The following is a 17,875-nucleotide window of genomic DNA, read 5'->3' on the forward strand; positions in this document are numbered from 1 at the left end:
TTTCGATGAGATTCAAGCTTTTTGGGTTGCTAAATTAAATCTTTAATTTGTATAAATTAGGCATGCTTAACCATTTAAAATATGTAACGGTTGAATTTGCACTTTAATATTTATTTTTCCAGCAGCCTTAGCACATTATTAGGGCTGCAATTAACTGAAACTCGACAATCGATTTAAACCAACTTCATGATCGATTGATTAGCTGTGTCGCGAATGTGCTGTTGCTGCTGTGCGCGCATTGGCCTCGTGGGGGCAGTGTGGTGCACACGCGTAGATTGCCGATAAAGCGACCTCACTCAATTAAAAAGACCAGAAGAAGAAAGTCCAGGTGGTACTGCACGAACTTTGAATACTCTTTTTCCACATTAAAAAAAAGACAGCAATTTTCACAAAATAGGGAGAATATATGCTTGTGAGTAATGTTCTGTTATATTTCTGTTTTTGTTGAAGTGTGTGCGCGAATGTTTGTTATTTGGAGACTGGTGCTAGTTCTGTTAGCCTAACATGGCGTGTCAGCAATGAGCTAACGGTGGTGGTAGCACAAAGTAAGGGTTGTATTAAAAAAGGAAATGGAAAAAAAAATGTCACTCCCAATGATAAACTCCAGGGAAGCGCCGCTTCGAAGCAAAAACCTCAACATATAACAGCGGCGCTTCGAAGCTGGCTTCAAATGGCGTGATGTGACGTCAGAGGTAGCATTACGTCATAACGAAGCACGTCATCGTTGGCTTGCTCAGTCGGCACAGCATTCAATTTCTAGAACCTTGACTTTTTTCTGTGTATTCAACTCAATTGTATTTATATAGCACTTTAATACAACCATCGCTGCATACAAATAATTGCTAATCATTTACTTTCATCACAGTTTCAATTTAGGAGCTGCAAGCACATTTTCTAAACGTGGAGAAGAGCGTGACAGCCGAAAGTGTCAGCAGGCAAGGTAAGAGACTTTTCTTTACTGTGGGGATAAAAAAAAAACATTTTCTGAACCTAAAACTATTAATATTATTTAAAAAAATGTAAAGGCTCAATTTTAAAAATGTGTTCCCCATTCCCCAAAATGGTCATAATTACACAAGCACTGACGTTTTTCCAAAACTCTCTAATCAATAACATAGTATAATTTATTTTTATTTTTAAGTTTTATCCGTAAAAAAATTATTTTTCAGCCTTTTCTGCTGCGCGTCAGTTTTTTGAAATCCACTGCATCCCCGCTGCTCGCCAGCAGAGGGCGCCATGACTAAAGCTTCGAGAAATGAACCCATTCTTGGAATCATTCGTCCAAGTAGCTCACAATTAATTTTAAAGTTAACTTCAATCCGAGTGTTAAAAAGCTACTTATAGCAAAACAAACTTGGACTTGGGCAGAATATGAAAATATACTTTGGGGGGTATTTATTTTATTAACTAATATTTTAGTGTTTACAATAAATCTATTTAATAATAATAAAAAACGTATTTTTTGGCTGATCTCAACTTTGTCTTTATTGCGCATTTCAACAATTGAAGGTGATTCTTAAGCATTTCAGTTCAGCAATTCACATCAAATTTCTTCACAAAATGCATTCTATAGTTGTAGTTTGTGTGACTAAAAGTAAGACTTTGGACAAAAAAAGGTTTGCTTTAGTCTTTTTAATTTTTCATGCAGCAAAAAACAAACAAACAAAAGGTTTGACATGGCCTTTGGACTGACTCAAGCATGTTGCCATGGAGATCTTTGAGTCTAAACTTGGTGCTAAACTTCAAATGTACACCTCCCGCCCAAAAAACCTCTTAACAGCTAAGCTTAATGTCATGCAAAAAGAAAAGGAAAAAACTAACAAAACATCGACAGATTCCTGAGTGGGAACAGCTGTTTTGGACTGGACTTATTCTGACTGGATTTGTGTAGACTGGACCTGTTTGCTCTGGGTCCATATGGACCTGTCCTGTCCTGACTAGCCCTGTTTGGACTCTGTATGATATGGACTGGATCCTTGTGGACTGGATCCTTGTGGACTAGATCCATCCGTGTGGACTGAGCCTATGTGATTGGCGTTTCGTCTGGTAGGGTGGGAGGCCAGTCCACGTCCACGGACTGAGGGACAGGAAACAGGAAGACGTGGTTATTTGAAGAAGAAGAAGAAAATGGGGGAAGAATGAACATTTGTGGGAAAAACATATCAGCAAAACTAGGAAAATTGTGAAAATTGCAAATTCAGCAAAAAAAAAAAAGCAGCATGAACGTCAGCTCTTTTTGTTGGGACACATGTCAAAAAAAATTCTCGTAGTCTTGTAGAAGTAAAAGTCGAACCAGGGCAACCATCTCAAACTCAAATTCAAAAAAACTAAAATGCTTTTAAAAAAACTAAAACTCACTGAAACGACATTTTACGTTTACAAAACAAACTAGAACTAAGTTATAATTATAGGAAAAAGTCCTTTGCGTTAGTCTTCGGTCATTAATTGAATGCATGAGCCTTTGGGGATGATTTTAAGTCTATTTATTGCGATATGAACCGAAATAAGGTCGTTAGAAAGTGTGTGACACAGAAGTGACGTCGTCTAGCAGCAGCCAATAGAAAAGCTCCTTCAGATGACGTCACTCCGAGGAGACTAAAGATGGAACGCTAACGGCAGTATCGGGATATGGCGATATTAAAACGGCCACAATCGTCGTCATGTCACGATATTAAATGCCGCACATCTATTTAAAACGTCAAGTTGATTTCCATTTGTGCCGTTCTAGCACCCCCTGGTGGCTACTTTTTTAGTGCACTTTCATTTTTACAAGGCATGTTTTGGCCCTTCAATGTTTCAAATCCATGCTAATGGTCAACGTGACATGCGTGTCAATATGTAGAGAAACTCAATGTGTGCGATTTTAAAAAAAATATCGCCAACCTCCCAACAATATTATCGTATTGTGATGTTTGGATAGCGTTCAATTTGCCTGCTTGACTTTTGGCTTCAATGGCTCGGCTTGCCTGCTTTTTCCGATGAAGTCAGTCGAAATCAAGAGATGTCAAACGATGACATTTTTTAATCAGATTAATCACGTCTTAAAATTTGGATTCATCACAATTAATCGCTTCATTAAAAAGGCTTTTTGTCACCATTTTTTTGCCCGCCAAATTGAAAGTGAATTCTTTCGACGTTTAATGTTATGAGGACGTCTTCAACATTTTTTGATCTTCCTCTTTTTCTAAAAATCAATTCATTACTTGCATAATTTAAAGCCACAATAGTTTGACACGAACACGTGCAAACATTGATTAAATGCTCGCCGTTGTGTTTATTTGCGCCAACACAACCTGTGCTACGTTTGACGTCCGCTCAAGGATCTTCTGCGCTCAAAATTCATTTCATTTGCGTTAATGCATGATTCATGCCATCATTTTTTGGTGATTAATTAATTAGTGAGCTAACGCTTTGACTTTGACAGCACTCGCCGAAATGCGTTACTTTTTGAAAAATTTGATCATTAGATTTTTTTTTTACTGAAACGAACTAAAACTGAGCATTTTTTGAAATAAGTCAAAGAAATGAAAACGAAGAAAAATGCAAATTCCAACCCAAAGGAACTTGAAATGAAATCCCGAGTCACCTGCACGTCCAGTTGGAGTATGTCGGTGTGCGTGTGGAGCAGCTGGCACAAGTTTGGCTTGGTGCGCCCAAAGTCTCCATGGACAAACTCCTTGATGTAACTACGGCAACCGCTTCAGGAGAACAACTTGAAAATGGACGCCACGCGAACACAAGGCAACGGCGGCAAAAAAAGAGGCAGGATACGTTCCGGCCTGCGTCTTGAGGCCGAGCCGGAAGCGGTGCTCGTCCAGCAGCTCGGCGCTCATGCTGTGGATGAGGCGCCGGCGCACCGCCAACGTGCGGCGGTGCAAAACCCTCAGGGGAGTCTTCTGGGCCACGCTCAGGTCCTCCGGGCACACAAACGCAGCGCACGTGAAAAAAAGGCCAATCTTCAACTTTGCCGACAATTATGACACGCCGCAATCACAAAGTCACAATAATTATGAATACACATTTGGAGTCGTTCCAATTGATACATTAGCGGCATTTTTTAAAAACTTTCAAATGACTTATTTGGGCTTTTTCTGAAAATGGACAAAACCCACGCGACAAACGGCAAAGCTGCCCACAATTCTCATCCACGTTCGACAATCAGCAACGTTGACGTTGAGCTTCCAGATGTTGTCAACACTCTTTGTCGTCGTCACTACCAAATATTTTCATTCATCGTATTTATTTGAATTTTGCATCCAAACGCATTTTCCCTCTGATTGCCATCTATTAACCAGTGGTTGGTATTTATTTTGTATTCATTTAGCGATGGGGAAAAAAAGGTGGAAATGTCTTCTTTGGATTAAACACAAAATGGCTCCCGAACGATGACTCGCTGAATTTTGACAGCCCGAAAACATTGACTTCAATCTGGCGTGCGTGTTCGTCTACAATCGCGGCGTCCGTAACCAATCGAAGGTCAATCTCAACCTCAGCCGCGTTTTGTCCATTTTCCGTGTTTGTCCCGCTCGCTTGTAAACGAAGATCCACCTTGATGTGGTTGATGAAGGCGATGTCGTCTTTCCGGATGGACTTTTGCGTCCACACCAACGCTTGGTACGACTTGGTCTTCTCCTCCTCGCCCTCCTTCATGCGACTCATGGCGTCTCTGCGCACACACGCCGGGAACTCCGGTATTGGGACGAGGAAGACAAAAGGAGCATTTTCGGCGCCGTTGCTTTGTACCTGCTGACCATCTGCAGATCTCGGACCCGGATCTTCTCGGAGGACGCGTTGACGAGCTGCAACGCAATCGGCCTTCGTCAACAACAACGAGGCGCAAACTCGACGCGGGCGGGCGGACGGACGCGTTGCGGCACCTCCTGCACGTTCTTCATCTTCTCCTCGCTCAGTTTGCTCTTGCGCGGGTTCAGCAGCTCTAACGCAAACGGACGACCTGGAGGAGGAGGAGGAGGAGGAGCAAACGGAAGAAGAGGAGGAAGAAGCGGAGGCATGCAAAGGAGGGAGGAAACGTGGGTGAAGAAAAGTATCAAAGGCAGGATACAGAGGAAGATAAAAGATGAGAAGGAAGAAAAGAAGGCAGCGCAAGTAGAGCAGGAAGAAAAAGGAGGAGGAGGGACGGAAAGGAAGAGGAAAGAGGAGGATGGGGAAGAAAAACAGATGAAGACAAAGGTGAAGAGGAAGAAAAGGAGCAGGATGATGAAGAAAGATAAGAGCATAATGGAGGGAAGAAAAAACAGATGAGGATGAAAAGAAGAGAAGAACAAGTCAAGGAAGGAGAAAAGGAGGATGATGATGATGATGATGATGATGATGGCGGCGTTTACCGTTTCCCAAGGTGCGGACGTCCACGTCCTCACGGCCAGATGAGGAGAAATTAAAACCTGTCCCAAAAAGAAAACCAAAAGCACAAGGACGTCGGTTGTCAGTCTGCCGGCCAAATAAGACCGTTTGGCGTATTTGCAAACAAACTCAACGTCAGCCGCTTGTCAACAATGCTCTTCACCTGGCGCGGCGAAGGCGGCCATCACGGGCGCGGCGACGAGCTCCTCCACCGACGACTCCATCCGACGCTGGCCATCGATGAGCCACGGCGTCTGCGGCAGGCTGCGGCAGAACTTGTTGTAGCGCCCTGAAGGCGAAAAAAAAGAAAGAAAAAGAAAGGCGCGCCGCTGGCTTGCTCGCTCGCGACGTTTGCCGCCACGTACCCGCCACGAAGACGGACGCGTGGACGCACTGGACGTCCTGCGGCGTGCAGCTGCTGGCCGGCCGGGACGGCGGACACGCCCAGTGTCTGACACAAAAAAGCAACATTTTGGGTCACTAGGCCTGAGTATCGGCTCAAAATCCATTCACGATTCTCGATTCAGTTCAAGATTTCATGCAGTACCAATTTTACATTCTCACAAGTATCAATGCTGCAAATAGAAATGTATATGAATGATATAAATATTAATACAAAAGAGGATTAGGGCCAGTGAAGAGAGAAAAAAAAAGGATCTGATCAAAACAATCAATAATAATTGAAATTGATTATTGCTCTGTAAATAAAGTGGCAAAAACACGGGGCTCCTCTTGGGCTCCTCGGAATAAGAGAAAGGCACGTTTGCATTTGGTAGCCATATTTAAAAGTATCGATTCATGGTTTTATGAATCGATATTGGGCTATAAGAGGAATATCGATTCAATATCGATATCGGATTGGTCACACAAATGATTTCTTCAACAGTTTTTTCTCTCTCCATGTTTTGATAGCAATAGAACACAACATTGCAAAATCAGTCCAAATCCAGTCAAACCGCCGGGAGCGAAGGGGGTTGCTTCAGTGAAAATGGCTGCCAGTCAATGAGTTAAGGTGGAACATACTTGATAAATTTGCCGTCTGGGATCTTCTCGAGAGCTTTCACGACCGCCATCCGGGTAAACACCGACTGCACACACAACAACAACAACAACATCAACAACAACAACAACAACAATCGTCAACCTCGACGTCGTCCACGTTTCTTATTTGTCAAGCGTGGCCAGGTTGGATGCTCACCTGTTTGTTCTTGGTGGCTTTGAAGCAATCGGGACAAGCCGAGGCACTGAAAGGAAAAGTCAGTCGTCATCGTTCGTAAAAAGCGGCGGAAACGGGAAGCCGTTACCGCGGTAACGGGCCCACTACTCACAGGAAGTGGCAGTCGCCGTCCGTCTCCGGGTGAGCGAAGCCCACGCTGACCTCCAGTGCGCTCTCGAAACACACGCACGCACAAATGAGTTCAGTGCTCAATTTCAATTGGACTTTTCAGAAGCTTCAGTCGTTCAATGTTACGACGGCGTGTTAGGGCCACGGATACAAATATTTGTAGGGGGGGAAAAACTTGCTGCAAGTTTATGAAGTGACAAATGTGCACGTTTACATTTCCAGAATTATGATTTAAACATTCTGCAATTTTTATTATTTTTTTGTACAAGTAGCGAAGTTGATGTGTCGAATCCGCTGCTCTCCGTCATTCACCTAAAGTATGCTAGCTTCCGATTGGTTGGTGTCAGTCAGCTGACCAGGAAGCGCTGTCGCTCGAGCTGCCGTCAATGACGAGTACAAGTTTCAATTAAGAAGAAGAAATCTGCCTCTTCATTTGATAATTAACCACCATGGAATTCTCACAATGAACAAAAGCCAGCACCTCGTCCAGACGACAGCTACGCTACGCTACGCGACGCGTATTTTGGACTTTTTTTCTGAGAGCCGCCGTGGCCGCTTGTGACGATCCAATCCGTCCCCTCACCTTGGCGACCACGGCAACGCCGCCCAGCTCCGGGGCCAGCAGGCCCTGCATGATCCACCTGAAGGCCTCCTTCACCTGGATGACGTCATCGCGGCCCAGGACGCTGCATTTGGCTCTGGCGGGCCACGCCACGCAGCGTCAACATCGGCCCGCATCAAGACAAACAAACAAAATGGTTGCCTTACCTCACTTGCTCCTTCACGTGAAGCCAACACCAGCGCTGCCGATTCAAACGGACGTCGGCGGTTGCGAAAGGAAAAAAAAGGACGCGCGTCGTTAGGAACGAGACAGTCTTGTTTACAACAAAGTCACGTCACGACGGAGAGGACTGACGGCGAGGAATTTCAACGATAAGCGACAAAATGGCGGATTTTATTTCAAGGATCAATATTTTGGGCTCTACGGGCAGAACTTTTGTCTGCTTTTTAATACTTTGTCCTTTAGTATTTGTTTCACAATCTTGAAAAGAGAGATGAACCCTTTCAACCGTCTGCATGTATATGCTGTAAACGCAATTATGTACACGCACACACACACTGACCTCACGCACACACATCTGAGCAGGCAGCGAGATGGACAGCACCAACGTGTCCACCTCGTACTTTTCCTTCTTCACGACGTCGGCGATCTGCGAAGACAACAACATGCCGGCTTACGTCCTTCATTTTGCCCTTTTCTTCATTCGATTGTAGTCTTTTTTGGATTCATTGATCTGATTAAATAATTGCATCATTTATTTATTATAAATCATAATAAACTATTTTATATCCATTTAAGAGTACATTTCACTAAATAATTGGTTAATTGGGTAGCGCTAAACAATATACAATCATATCCTGGATTTATATAGAGCTTATCACACACTTCAAAATAAGTAAAACAATTTAAAAATATTATTTTATTAAAAAGAAACACTTTTACGTAGACATTTTTTTTTAAACCTATTCATAAATGAATGACTTGTCTACCAAACTGTGCATTTCTTAAAATCAAACATAGCTCTTGTAAATAATACAATTGTTAAAATAACAAAACAAAAAAAATTTACATACACATTTAAACTTTTTTTTCAAGTAATACTAGTAAAATAAAAATGTATACATTTATAAAGAAATCATTTAAAATAAAAATGCAATCATTTAAAAACGGTTTCATTAAAATTGGTTAATTTATCAATAAATTATAAATAATAAAATTAAAAATATTTTTGTTAAATTGCTAGGTATTAAAATAAAAGAATTAATTTAAAGAAAAATTGCATCCACTTTTGAGCTCGTTTTTAAACCTCATCCACGATGAGTAACCCTTTCGACCAATCGGCCAGCTTTAAAATCAAATGTAACCCTCGTAACCAATAGAATCCTTGTAGTCAAATAAATGATTTGACATTTGGATCAAACATTTTTAACATAGGTAATAGAACAAAAATAATACTAGTAAAATAAAAGAAATCTTGTGTGACCTGCACAGCCTGGCTGACGTCGCTGAGGTGCTGCAGGACCCCCAAGCACAACACGCACACGCTCGACTCCTCCGCCGGTTCCTCGGGCTCCGGTTTGCTTCTTTTCCTGGCCGGTTCTGCCACCAGGGCATTCTGGGAATCGTTGTTTTCTTCCTCCGGTGTGGACTCGGATGATGTGCGGCCCCCTGGAGCACCGATGAAAGCTTGAAGCTGCCTGAGCGTTTCCTGTTTGAGAAAAAAAAAAAAAAGAACGTCGGCGTGTCTGCCATATTGGATGTGGCAGATGTTCACCCGTGTCTGTGGACTTAACCTGTCAAAGTCAATGCCTCTCATTTCAACAAATTGGGCATCAAAAACACGGGACAGTATGTCACTTGTAATCTGATGATTATTGTTGACTCCTTCCTTGTACATTTACGATACTGGTAAGCAGCACCATACCAACGAGAGAATATTCCAGGTTCCAGTCTTCATCAAAAGGGAAATGGTCTAGTCCCAAGAAAAGGTTATCATTATAAGGGAGACGTTTGTAGTCCTAAATGAAGGTTTAAGTCCAGAGGGAGAAGACTAGAAGATAGACGTCACCCAACAGTAAAAGTTCTCGCAAGAGAATTAACGTCCTCGTCCTAAGAGAAGTTTTCTCACACCGAGTAAAGGTTTAGCATAATATTTATTAATTTGACGTCTGCGGTGGCGTGTACCTGGCGGTTGTGCCTGTAGGCGTCCGGGACTCCGATGCAACAGAACCTGAGCACGCAGCGAGCGCAGCAGCCGGACGCCAACAGCTTCCTGATGATGACCTTGTCTTTCTCCTTCAAGGGCAACATCTCTTCTTCACACCGCAAACACAAAACGAGTTGATTTCGCCTGATGGCAATACAGACAGCCTACTAACATACTGTACTATAAGTGTACAAAACTTTGAATAATCTTTACAGTAGAAGTAGTCGCAACAGCTCAATAGACTTCATGCGAGCTGTAAATTGTTTTGTCATCCGTCAAACAAGTTGTTGATCGAATGACGTACGATGTATCAATCGCAATGGAAAAAGTGCACAAACATCACAATTGTCGTGATTTTTAATCGCCCACTAAAAAGCATCGACTTAAAATGCGGATTTTCTCTATAGGTTTCATTTGTAAAATTGCATGAACATACAATTGATTTCACTTGCGTTGTTTGGACGCGCTAACTCGGAAGTGCGGCGTGTGTGCGTCACACCGGCGGCTAAGCTATTTTAGCTTTAGCACATACCGTCATAAGAACGTCCGACAAAGTGCACGCTCGGCAGCGACCAGAAGACAAAACAAATAGCACACTTACCCAAGAAGATGATTACAATAATTTAAAGTTGTGTGCTAACATGCTAATGGTGCAAAACTGCTTCCGTTACGTTCACGCCGAGCAGGCATATTAATCGAACCAGAGTGTCTCGCTTTAATACATCTGTGAGACTGGACTCAAAGCGCAACATGCGTTTAAAAATAAACATTCAGATTTTTACGATTTTAAGCACAACATACCGACCAACATCATCATTCAGAATGACCGCAGAAGAAATGACAAAATCAATGGTAAATTCGGGTGGAAATGCTTCATTGGGGCTGGTCAGGAATTACGTACAGAGAGGGAACTAAAAAATAAATAAATAAACTAGTTGATTTGGTTATAATTATAATGAATCATTACATTTGAAAATGAACACAACTAAATCCCACTCCGCGTATTTGGAAACTGCATAGTCAAGTGCAGGTCCAAAAGGGAGAAAATAAATATTGAGTGTTTGTAGACGACGCGATTATCTGCAAGTGCCACATTAAACACACACAAACTAAACTTCTGTCTTGGGAACAGCAAAACTCAATCACTACATTATAATTGATTGATTGTGAATGAGTTTTTGTTGTTGTTTTGTTTTATTTCCTTCTCCTTTTGAACGTCGCGTGAGGTAATTTATCGCCATTAGTTTTCTTTACCTATTGTATTACGTAGTTATATTTTTTTTCTGTTCACGATCTGTTGTTTCGGTGCTCAGCAAGTGCTGTCTGTTGACGTCATCTTAGCGCGCCCTCTTCTCTGCTCCTCCTAGCGGCTCTGGAAGCTTCTGAACTGCTCCGGGTGGACTTTTGAAAATCCTCCGCCATCGCGAGTCAAGGCTCGATATTTAATCTCCGGGACACATCGGTCCTATTGTGAAGGTCCCCCTCGACATCTTCCATCAAGTATCGAGTCGCGATGCCCGAAGCGATGGCTGCACCGAGGTTTTCAAACGTAGGCAAAAACAAAGGAAGGGCGTATGTGGACCGCGACAAGCCGGCTCAGATCCGCTTCAGCAACATCTCTGCCGCCAAAGGTAGTTAAAACAAAGCCACAAAGTGTTGAAAATTGTCCGTCGATTAGGAGAGGAATTGGCCAAAACGCCGCAGTGACCGTTACGTGTCGTGTCACGTTCACAAAAAAAAAAAAAAACGGAATAAATTACGAGCTGTCTTTTAACGTCTTCTCGGATGCTCTCCAGTTCGGACGCTGCTTTTTCATTCATGACTTCATACTGATTGATCGATTGCATTTTTCCTCATTGAAAGGAATTGGAACAACATTAATCCGGTCCCGCATCTCCAAATCTCAATTTATTGTTACATGTTGTTGTTTTTTCATTAAAAATAAATATTCCTACATCACAGCTCCAAATTAAACAAAACTGTCTTTATGAAGCGTAATTAACAATTCCAAGCTCACGTCACAATTGCGTGCAAAGGAAAATGGCGGTAATGCTGCATTCAAGGACAAGAGGAAAGTGGGAAGACTGAAATTAGCAGCATTAAGTTCTCGGCTCATTGAAAAGGAATGAATTTTGGATGCGTGTCATTTGATTTGTGAGGATTATTTCGATTTGAAAATGTGATTAAATGTCATTTGACTACGATAAGATAGTCACAGGCCAACGCAATCAAAAAGATGCCGTTGGTTTTCCTTGAAATAATACAGAAGAGGATTCGGGCCAGTGAAGAGAAGGAAAAAAAGGGCCAGGGTTCTGACTTTAATCTCAGAATCCTGCCAAACGTTTTCTTCTTCCGTACAATAGAAATGGCCAAATGTTTGGTGCAAACTCAGACGCTTTTGTGTAGGCGTGGCTGGAAGGGGCGTGGCCTAGTGATTGACGACAAGAGGCGGGATTCGGTCCCCTTGGCCATTTCGCACCCTTCCTCATGCGAGTGTCGCTCTTAATAATGAATCATGTTGCTGATTGATCTGACACTTGATTGACAGCCGTGGCAGACGCCATCAGAACCAGTTTGGGCCCCAAAGGAATGGACAAGATGGTGAGTGAAGGCATGGCGCCCGCTCTTGAGCGGCCCCGCGGCGTCGCTAACTCCGCGTTGTCGCTTTCAGATCCAAGATGAGAAAGGCGACGTGACCATCACCAACGACGGGGCCACCATCTTGAAGCAGATGCAAGTGCTGCACCCCGCCGCCAAGATGGTACGTTGCGGCCCAAATCGGCCCCTGGCGCCGCGCGCCTCCACACGCGTGTCGTGGCTGACCGTGCGTGTGTGCGTTGCAGCTGGTGGAGCTGTCCAAAGCTCAGGACATCGAGGCGGGCGACGGCACCACGTCGGTGGTGGTGATCGCCGGCGCCCTCTTGGACGCGTGCTCCAAACTGCTCCAGAAAGGTAACGCGTCAAGCATTCGGAAGCGGACGTTTTGGACTTGGAGACGCTTCTCGTGTTAGGTCACAAACTGCCAACATTACAAATACATACGTGACCAAAAGTACAAATAAAAACGGATATAATAAAATATCATTCAAAAATGATTATTCAAAAACACCAAATATAAATAGTTAGCGCCACCTACTGCTCAGGAGGGCTTACTCAATGTCAGACTATTCTATTTTCTTTTTCCAAAAGATTATTGCTCGGGATCTACCCGTTATCGGCCGGACCGATTATCAGTGCCGACAAATATCGGCCTTTTTACGAATCTATCTCACAGAATTTTGGGTTCTCATCAGGAATTGTAAGAAGTTGACAGACACGCGTTGACTCGTCCCAAATACATTTTGAACATATTCAGACCATTTTTCACCGTCTGCCCAAATCTTTTGAAAGCTTTTACGAACCCTGACGAAAACCCCAAATGAGTTACGTTCGCATGCGTTTGTCGCACAGTGACATACGGGAACTTTTCTTTTATGGATCGATTTCAATTTCTACTTTATAAAAACATGATGCCAACACGGGAAACTCCCGTAAAACATTTTTGAGGGAAGAAGTTTATTTACAGTCGAAAACTATTTACTTGCTGCTTATTTTTTTAAATTTAGCTTCTTAACACGCTGGAAGCTCCTTGCAATTTTTTTAAAATCATTTTTAAACAAAGCTGCCAATATAGTTTAAAATGACAAGAAAAAGTCAGTTTAAAATTTTTTGACACAAATATTTTCTAGAGATGCACGATAATGCTATTTTCAAATAATATTGATAAACCAATCATTTCGAAAATGCCGATAATTGTTTGCAACATTAACTTGAAAACAAATATACTTTTGAGTCCTACTTTATCTAAATGACGTCGAATTAGTGGATAATTGCCGATAGCTATCGGCCGATTTCTTTATTATCCGATTTTTCTTTATGATGTCAAATTGGCCGATAATTATCGACCACGGATATTGTCGCGCGTCCCTCATCTTTTCTCTTTCACGACAAATGAATATCCACTTGAAATCTGGCTCGTCGTCCTCCTTGACTCCAAATAATCGATAAATCGGCCTTTACGAACGTTGTTGCTGGCTGGCGTCCCGCAGGCATCCATCCCACCATCATCTCGGAGTCGTTCCAGAAGGCGGTGGACAAAGGCGCGGAGGTGCTGACGGCCATGAGCCGCCCGGTGGAGCTGAGCGACCGCGAGACGCTGCTCAACAGCGCCACCACCTCGCTGTGCTCCAAGGTGGTGTCGCAGTATTCCAGCCTGCTGGCGCCCATGAGCGTGGACGCCGTCATGCGCGTCATCGACCCCGCCACCGCCACCGGCGTCGACCTGCAGGACATCAAAGTCATCAAAAAGCTCGGGTGAGAACCGCGACGCTCCTCCGCCGCCGCCAATGACCGGTCGGAAGTCACCTTTGGCCAAAAACATGCGGCGTTCGTTGATGGGGGAAGTCGCAAGTTCAAACAATACTTTGTTGTTTTCTTGAACGAGACAAATTCTAAGTAACAATCAAACAAAAACAATACATTCTAAAATGATTCATTTAATCCATCATCAATTTTTAGTTTTGTATGCAATATATTTTCATTGTGTGCCAAGAAAGGTGCCTCTAAATACAATTTATTATTATGATGATGATTCATTTAGTCACTAATTATTTTTGAAACTTTGTTTTCACGAAGCAGCTTTTTGGTATCATTGGCACAATTGCGAATCGATTAATTGTTTGGAGATCTTGTTTAATTTTAACTTGTCTAAAGCCGAACTGTGACATGGTTTTCAGTTAGCTTTCGTTTAAAAGAAAAAGAAGCCGTTTTGTTTTTATTTTATTTCGTTAAACAAAATAGTTTTGGGAATTCTCGTTTTCATTTTTTCGTCAAAACAAAACAAAAGTCCGCTTCAAATGGGAATTAAAAGTAAAATGTAACAAAGTCCCAGATGTGAAAAATCCAAGTGTGCACGCGTGACAAATCGTAACGAGCGGCCGGCGGCGCGTTTCAGGGGCACCATTGACGACTGCGAGCTGGTGGACGGGCTGGTGCTGACCCAGAAGGTGGCGAGCGTTGGCGTCGGTCGCGTGGAGAAAGCCAAGATCGGCCTGATCCAGTTTTGCTTGTCTCCGCCCAAAACGGACGTGAGTTTCCCGCCCGGAGCGAGCGGCGCCGGCGCCGGCCAGTCAACGGCAGCCAACGCGCTGACGTGCTCTTTTGACAGATGGACAACCAGATCGTGGTGTCGGACTACGCTCAGATGGACCGCGTGCTGCGCGAGGAGCGCACGTACATCCTCAATATGGTCAAGCAGATCAAGAAGGCGGGATGCAACGTGCTGCTCATCCAGAAGTCCATCCTCAGGTACGAGACTCCGCTTGACAGCCACAAATCGCCGAGAAAGTTTCGGGCCTTTTTTTGTTTTTTGTTTTAAAGCCGATTGATTCCATTATGATGCATTAAATCAAAAATAATGTCATGAATAAATAATGTTTTGGGGCCCTTAACAATTACAGTAATAACAATTTGAATTATGCTTTACAGATGGAACGTTGAACTCTTAAAAAAATATTTTATCTTTTGGTATTTGTAATCATTTGTAATAATAATGCAACTATTTTTGGGGGTGAATGTTCATCCTAATAGTTGAGCAATGAGTTGATTGATTGCGGCACCCGGTGCGCGTCGATGCTAACGTTAGCGATGTCGCAGGGACGCCCTGAGCGACCTGGCCCTGCACTTCCTCAACAAGATGAAGATCATGGTGGTGAAGGAGATCGAGAGGGAGGACATCGAGTTCATCTGCAAGGTGAGCGCAAATCAAAACAGTTGGAAGCTGATGCGCGTTCTCAAAGTGGCTCCCCCTGGTGGTCCATGAATGTGTTTACACTGCTCAGTTTCGTTGAGTCGCTTCAACTTTTTGTTGTAATCCAGTCAAGTACAGTTAAGGTCGGTATACTTCATATACTTCCTGGTTATTAGCATTAGCTTAGCATGCTAAGCTAGCACCTGATATATGACGTCAGCATGACCCCAGGATATCCCCAGTAGAGGGGTCATTAGCCATTTCCTGGCTATTAGCGTTAGCGTAGCATGCTATTCAATTAATGACCGATTTTTTAATTATCTGGTTTATATGTATGACGTCAAATTGGTCGATAATTAACGATATTATCGTGCATCCCTAGTTCGTTTAGTTTGACATTTTGAGTTGGAATTTTTGTCTTTTTTAATGAGCAAACGTGTTTCATTACATAAATGAAGACATTGTTCTTTTTTTCTTTTTTTATTTCTTAATAATGAAAAGACCTTAACATGCAATTTAAGGCACTTCTCTTCCTTTAAACATGCAACTGAACATGAGTTCGGGAAAGCCTTGTGTTGATGTTGGCCCGGTCCGAACCGACCGCCGATCGACGGCGATCCGTTGCGCCGCTAGTAAATGCAAAATGTTTTGCTCTTTCTCGCCCCAACGCCGGTTTTCAGACCATCGGCACCAAGCCCATCGCCCACATCGACCACTTCGCTCCCGAGATGCTCGGCGTCGCCGAGATGGCGGAGGAGGTCAACCTGGACGGATCGGGCAAGCTCATCAAGGTGCGCGCTCGGGCGGCAGAACGCCAGCCGCGCCGCTTGCGTCTCACCAAAGTCCGCCTTCCCGCCGCCCGCAGATCACCGGCTGCGCCAACCCCGGCAAGACGGTGAGCATCGTGGTCAGAGGTTCCAACAAGCTGGTCATCGAGGAGGCCGAGAGGTCCATCCACGACGCGCTCTGCGTCATCCGATGCCTGGTCAAGAAAAGGTCGGTCCGCGCTCCAATTAGGGAAGTTCATCCAAAGTCAATTACGAAAAATCGTTATTCATTCCGGCGAACTTGCGAGCTGGCGCCGCAGTCGCCGCGTGTTGATGAGCTGTCATTGTGTGTCAAGTTGTTTTTGTGAAATAGTTTTAGATCCGAAATGTTCAACATGATCTGCTGACAACAAAAACAAGACTGGTTAAATCGTCTTCTTGGACTAAAATGCTCGATTTATCGTGGACTCAAAATCAAAACGGGATGAAGTTGACCGACTGTGATTCCAAACTTACGATCGTGATTGAAACTGGACTGAAACGGAGACGAAATTTAGAAACGGCGGATAAAATGAACACGAGCCTTCTTGTTGGCTTCATCTTTTTTGTGTGTGGTCTTCCGGAACCTCCTTCAAAGGCGCCCCGGCACATTTCCATCGTGCCGGGGCGTAACAAGTGGAGGCACATGAACGTTGACGCGCTCCCGTCTGTTCTGGCCCGGTCGTCCCGTCAGCCGGGCCAGGACGGGGCCCTCGCACATGTCCAGCGGGAAGAAGCGCGCTTGGAATGTCGCCGCCTTGAAATGTCGCCGCCTTGAAATGTCGCCGCCTTGAAATGTCGCCGCCTCCGCAGGGCCCTGATCGCCGGCGGCGGCGCCCCCGAGATCGAGCTGGCGGTGCGGCTGGCCGAGTACTCGCGCACGCTGGCCGGCATGGAGGCGTACTGCGTGCGGGCCTACGCCGACGCCCTGGAGGTGATCCCGTCCACGCTGGCCGAGAACGCCGGCCTCAACCCCATCTGCACCGTCACCGAACTGCGCAACCGGCACGCCCAGGGAGACAAGATGGCCGGCATCAACGTGCGCAAGGTTAACGCCGCCGCCGCCGCACGCCGGGCTTTTGTTTAGTTTTCGTTTGTTTGCCGTGGTTGACGCCGAGCCGGCCGTGCTTCCGTCAGGGCGGGATCTCCAACATCCTGGAGGAGCTGGTGGTGCAACCGCTGCTGGTGTCCATCAGCGCGCTCACCTTGGCCACCGAGACGGTCCGCAGCATCCTCAAGATCGACGACGTGGTACGCGCCGGCGCCTCCTTCGCGCGCCGTTGACGTCGGCCGCCGTCGTACTTGAAGTTGTGCTTTTTCTTTGCAGGTCAACGCCCGATAGTGGCGGACGGCGCTTGCGTGGCGAGGCGAGGCGACGGCGAGGCGCCAACTCGCCGCCCGTGTTACTGACGCGCTTCATAGGTTGCAGAAGTTAATAAAGGAATTTGTTTGCCCGAACGCGCGGCTTCATTTCTTTGAACGTCTTCTTCGTCTAACGCGCAAAGGCAGTGTTGGGAAAGTAACTCAAAGTAACTGTAACTCAAAGTAACTGTAACCCAGTAACGGGTACGGATGTAACGATAACCGCAATATCCTGATATTAAAACTGCCACATGTTAAAGTGCTCTAAAATGAGTTTGTCTTAATTTAGTCATTTGATTGTATTTGACTTTAAATCCAATTTTAGTCGACGAGATTGACAGTTTAGTTGATATTTTCCTTCTGCATACATTTCAACACTTTTATACAGAAAATTTTAACACACCTATTTGTAATTAGGGGTGGGAACGTTCTCACAATTTGATTT

General features: G+C 44.4%; 2 protein-coding genes and 1 long non-coding RNA gene across 7 annotated transcripts; 2 read left to right on the top strand and 1 right to left on the bottom strand.

The window, feature by feature from the left end:
- Positions 1-295: 295 nt before the first annotated feature.
- LOC147169103 (uncharacterized) lies at positions 296-4,238 on the top strand. The gene is made up of 3 exons (XR_015095783.1): positions 296-412; positions 866-940; positions 3,561-4,238. It is a non-coding gene; the product is annotated as an uncharacterized LOC147169103 (long non-coding RNA).
- pus10 (pseudouridine synthase 10) lies at positions 1,617-11,210 on the bottom strand. 5 transcript variants are annotated; one of them, XM_086082323.1, is made up of 18 exons: positions 10,729-11,210; positions 9,453-9,583; positions 8,752-8,976; positions 7,831-7,917; positions 7,475-7,509; positions 7,290-7,404; positions 6,690-6,751; positions 6,560-6,605; positions 6,385-6,449; positions 5,727-5,812; positions 5,525-5,650; positions 5,346-5,402; positions 4,878-4,954; positions 4,744-4,799; positions 4,549-4,666; positions 3,772-3,962; positions 3,587-3,686; positions 1,617-2,077 (listed from the first exon to the last, which is right to left on the bottom strand). In XM_086082323.1, exons 2-18 carry the CDS (start codon positions 9,576-9,578, stop codon positions 2,024-2,026), a joined length of 1,626 nt encoding a protein of 541 aa, XP_085938449.1. In that variant the 5' UTR covers positions 9,579-9,583; positions 10,729-11,210; the 3' UTR covers positions 1,617-2,023. The 5 variants fall into 5 exon arrangements, with proteins under 5 accessions (XP_085938449.1, XP_085938450.1, XP_085938445.1 ...); XM_086082324.1 differs by lacking the exon at positions 10,729-11,210 and adding an exon at positions 10,076-10,188 and having other exon boundaries at positions 3,772-3,914; XM_086082319.1 differs by lacking the exon at positions 10,729-11,210 and adding an exon at positions 10,076-10,188.
- Positions 10,806-17,526, top strand: cct4 (chaperonin containing TCP1, subunit 4 (delta)). The gene is made up of 13 exons (XM_086082325.1): positions 10,806-11,105; positions 12,023-12,075; positions 12,146-12,235; positions 12,318-12,426; positions 13,563-13,827; positions 14,468-14,600; positions 14,681-14,820; positions 15,169-15,265; positions 15,943-16,053; positions 16,128-16,258; positions 16,882-17,116; positions 17,206-17,319; positions 17,396-17,526. The coding sequence occupies exons 1-13, from the start codon at positions 10,988-10,990 to the stop codon at positions 17,408-17,410; spliced, it is 1,611 nt and encodes a 536-aa protein (XP_085938451.1). The 5' UTR covers positions 10,806-10,987; the 3' UTR covers positions 17,411-17,526.
- The last annotated feature ends 349 nt before the right edge of the window (positions 17,527-17,875 follow it).

The sequence above is a fragment of the Leptonotus elevatus genome, chromosome 8 (assembly GCF_054856555.1).
Source record: "Leptonotus elevatus isolate MCC_2025b chromosome 8, RoL_Lele_1.0, whole genome shotgun sequence".
In the NCBI taxonomy this organism is placed as follows: Eukaryota; Metazoa; Chordata; class Actinopteri; order Syngnathiformes; family Syngnathidae; genus Leptonotus; species Leptonotus elevatus.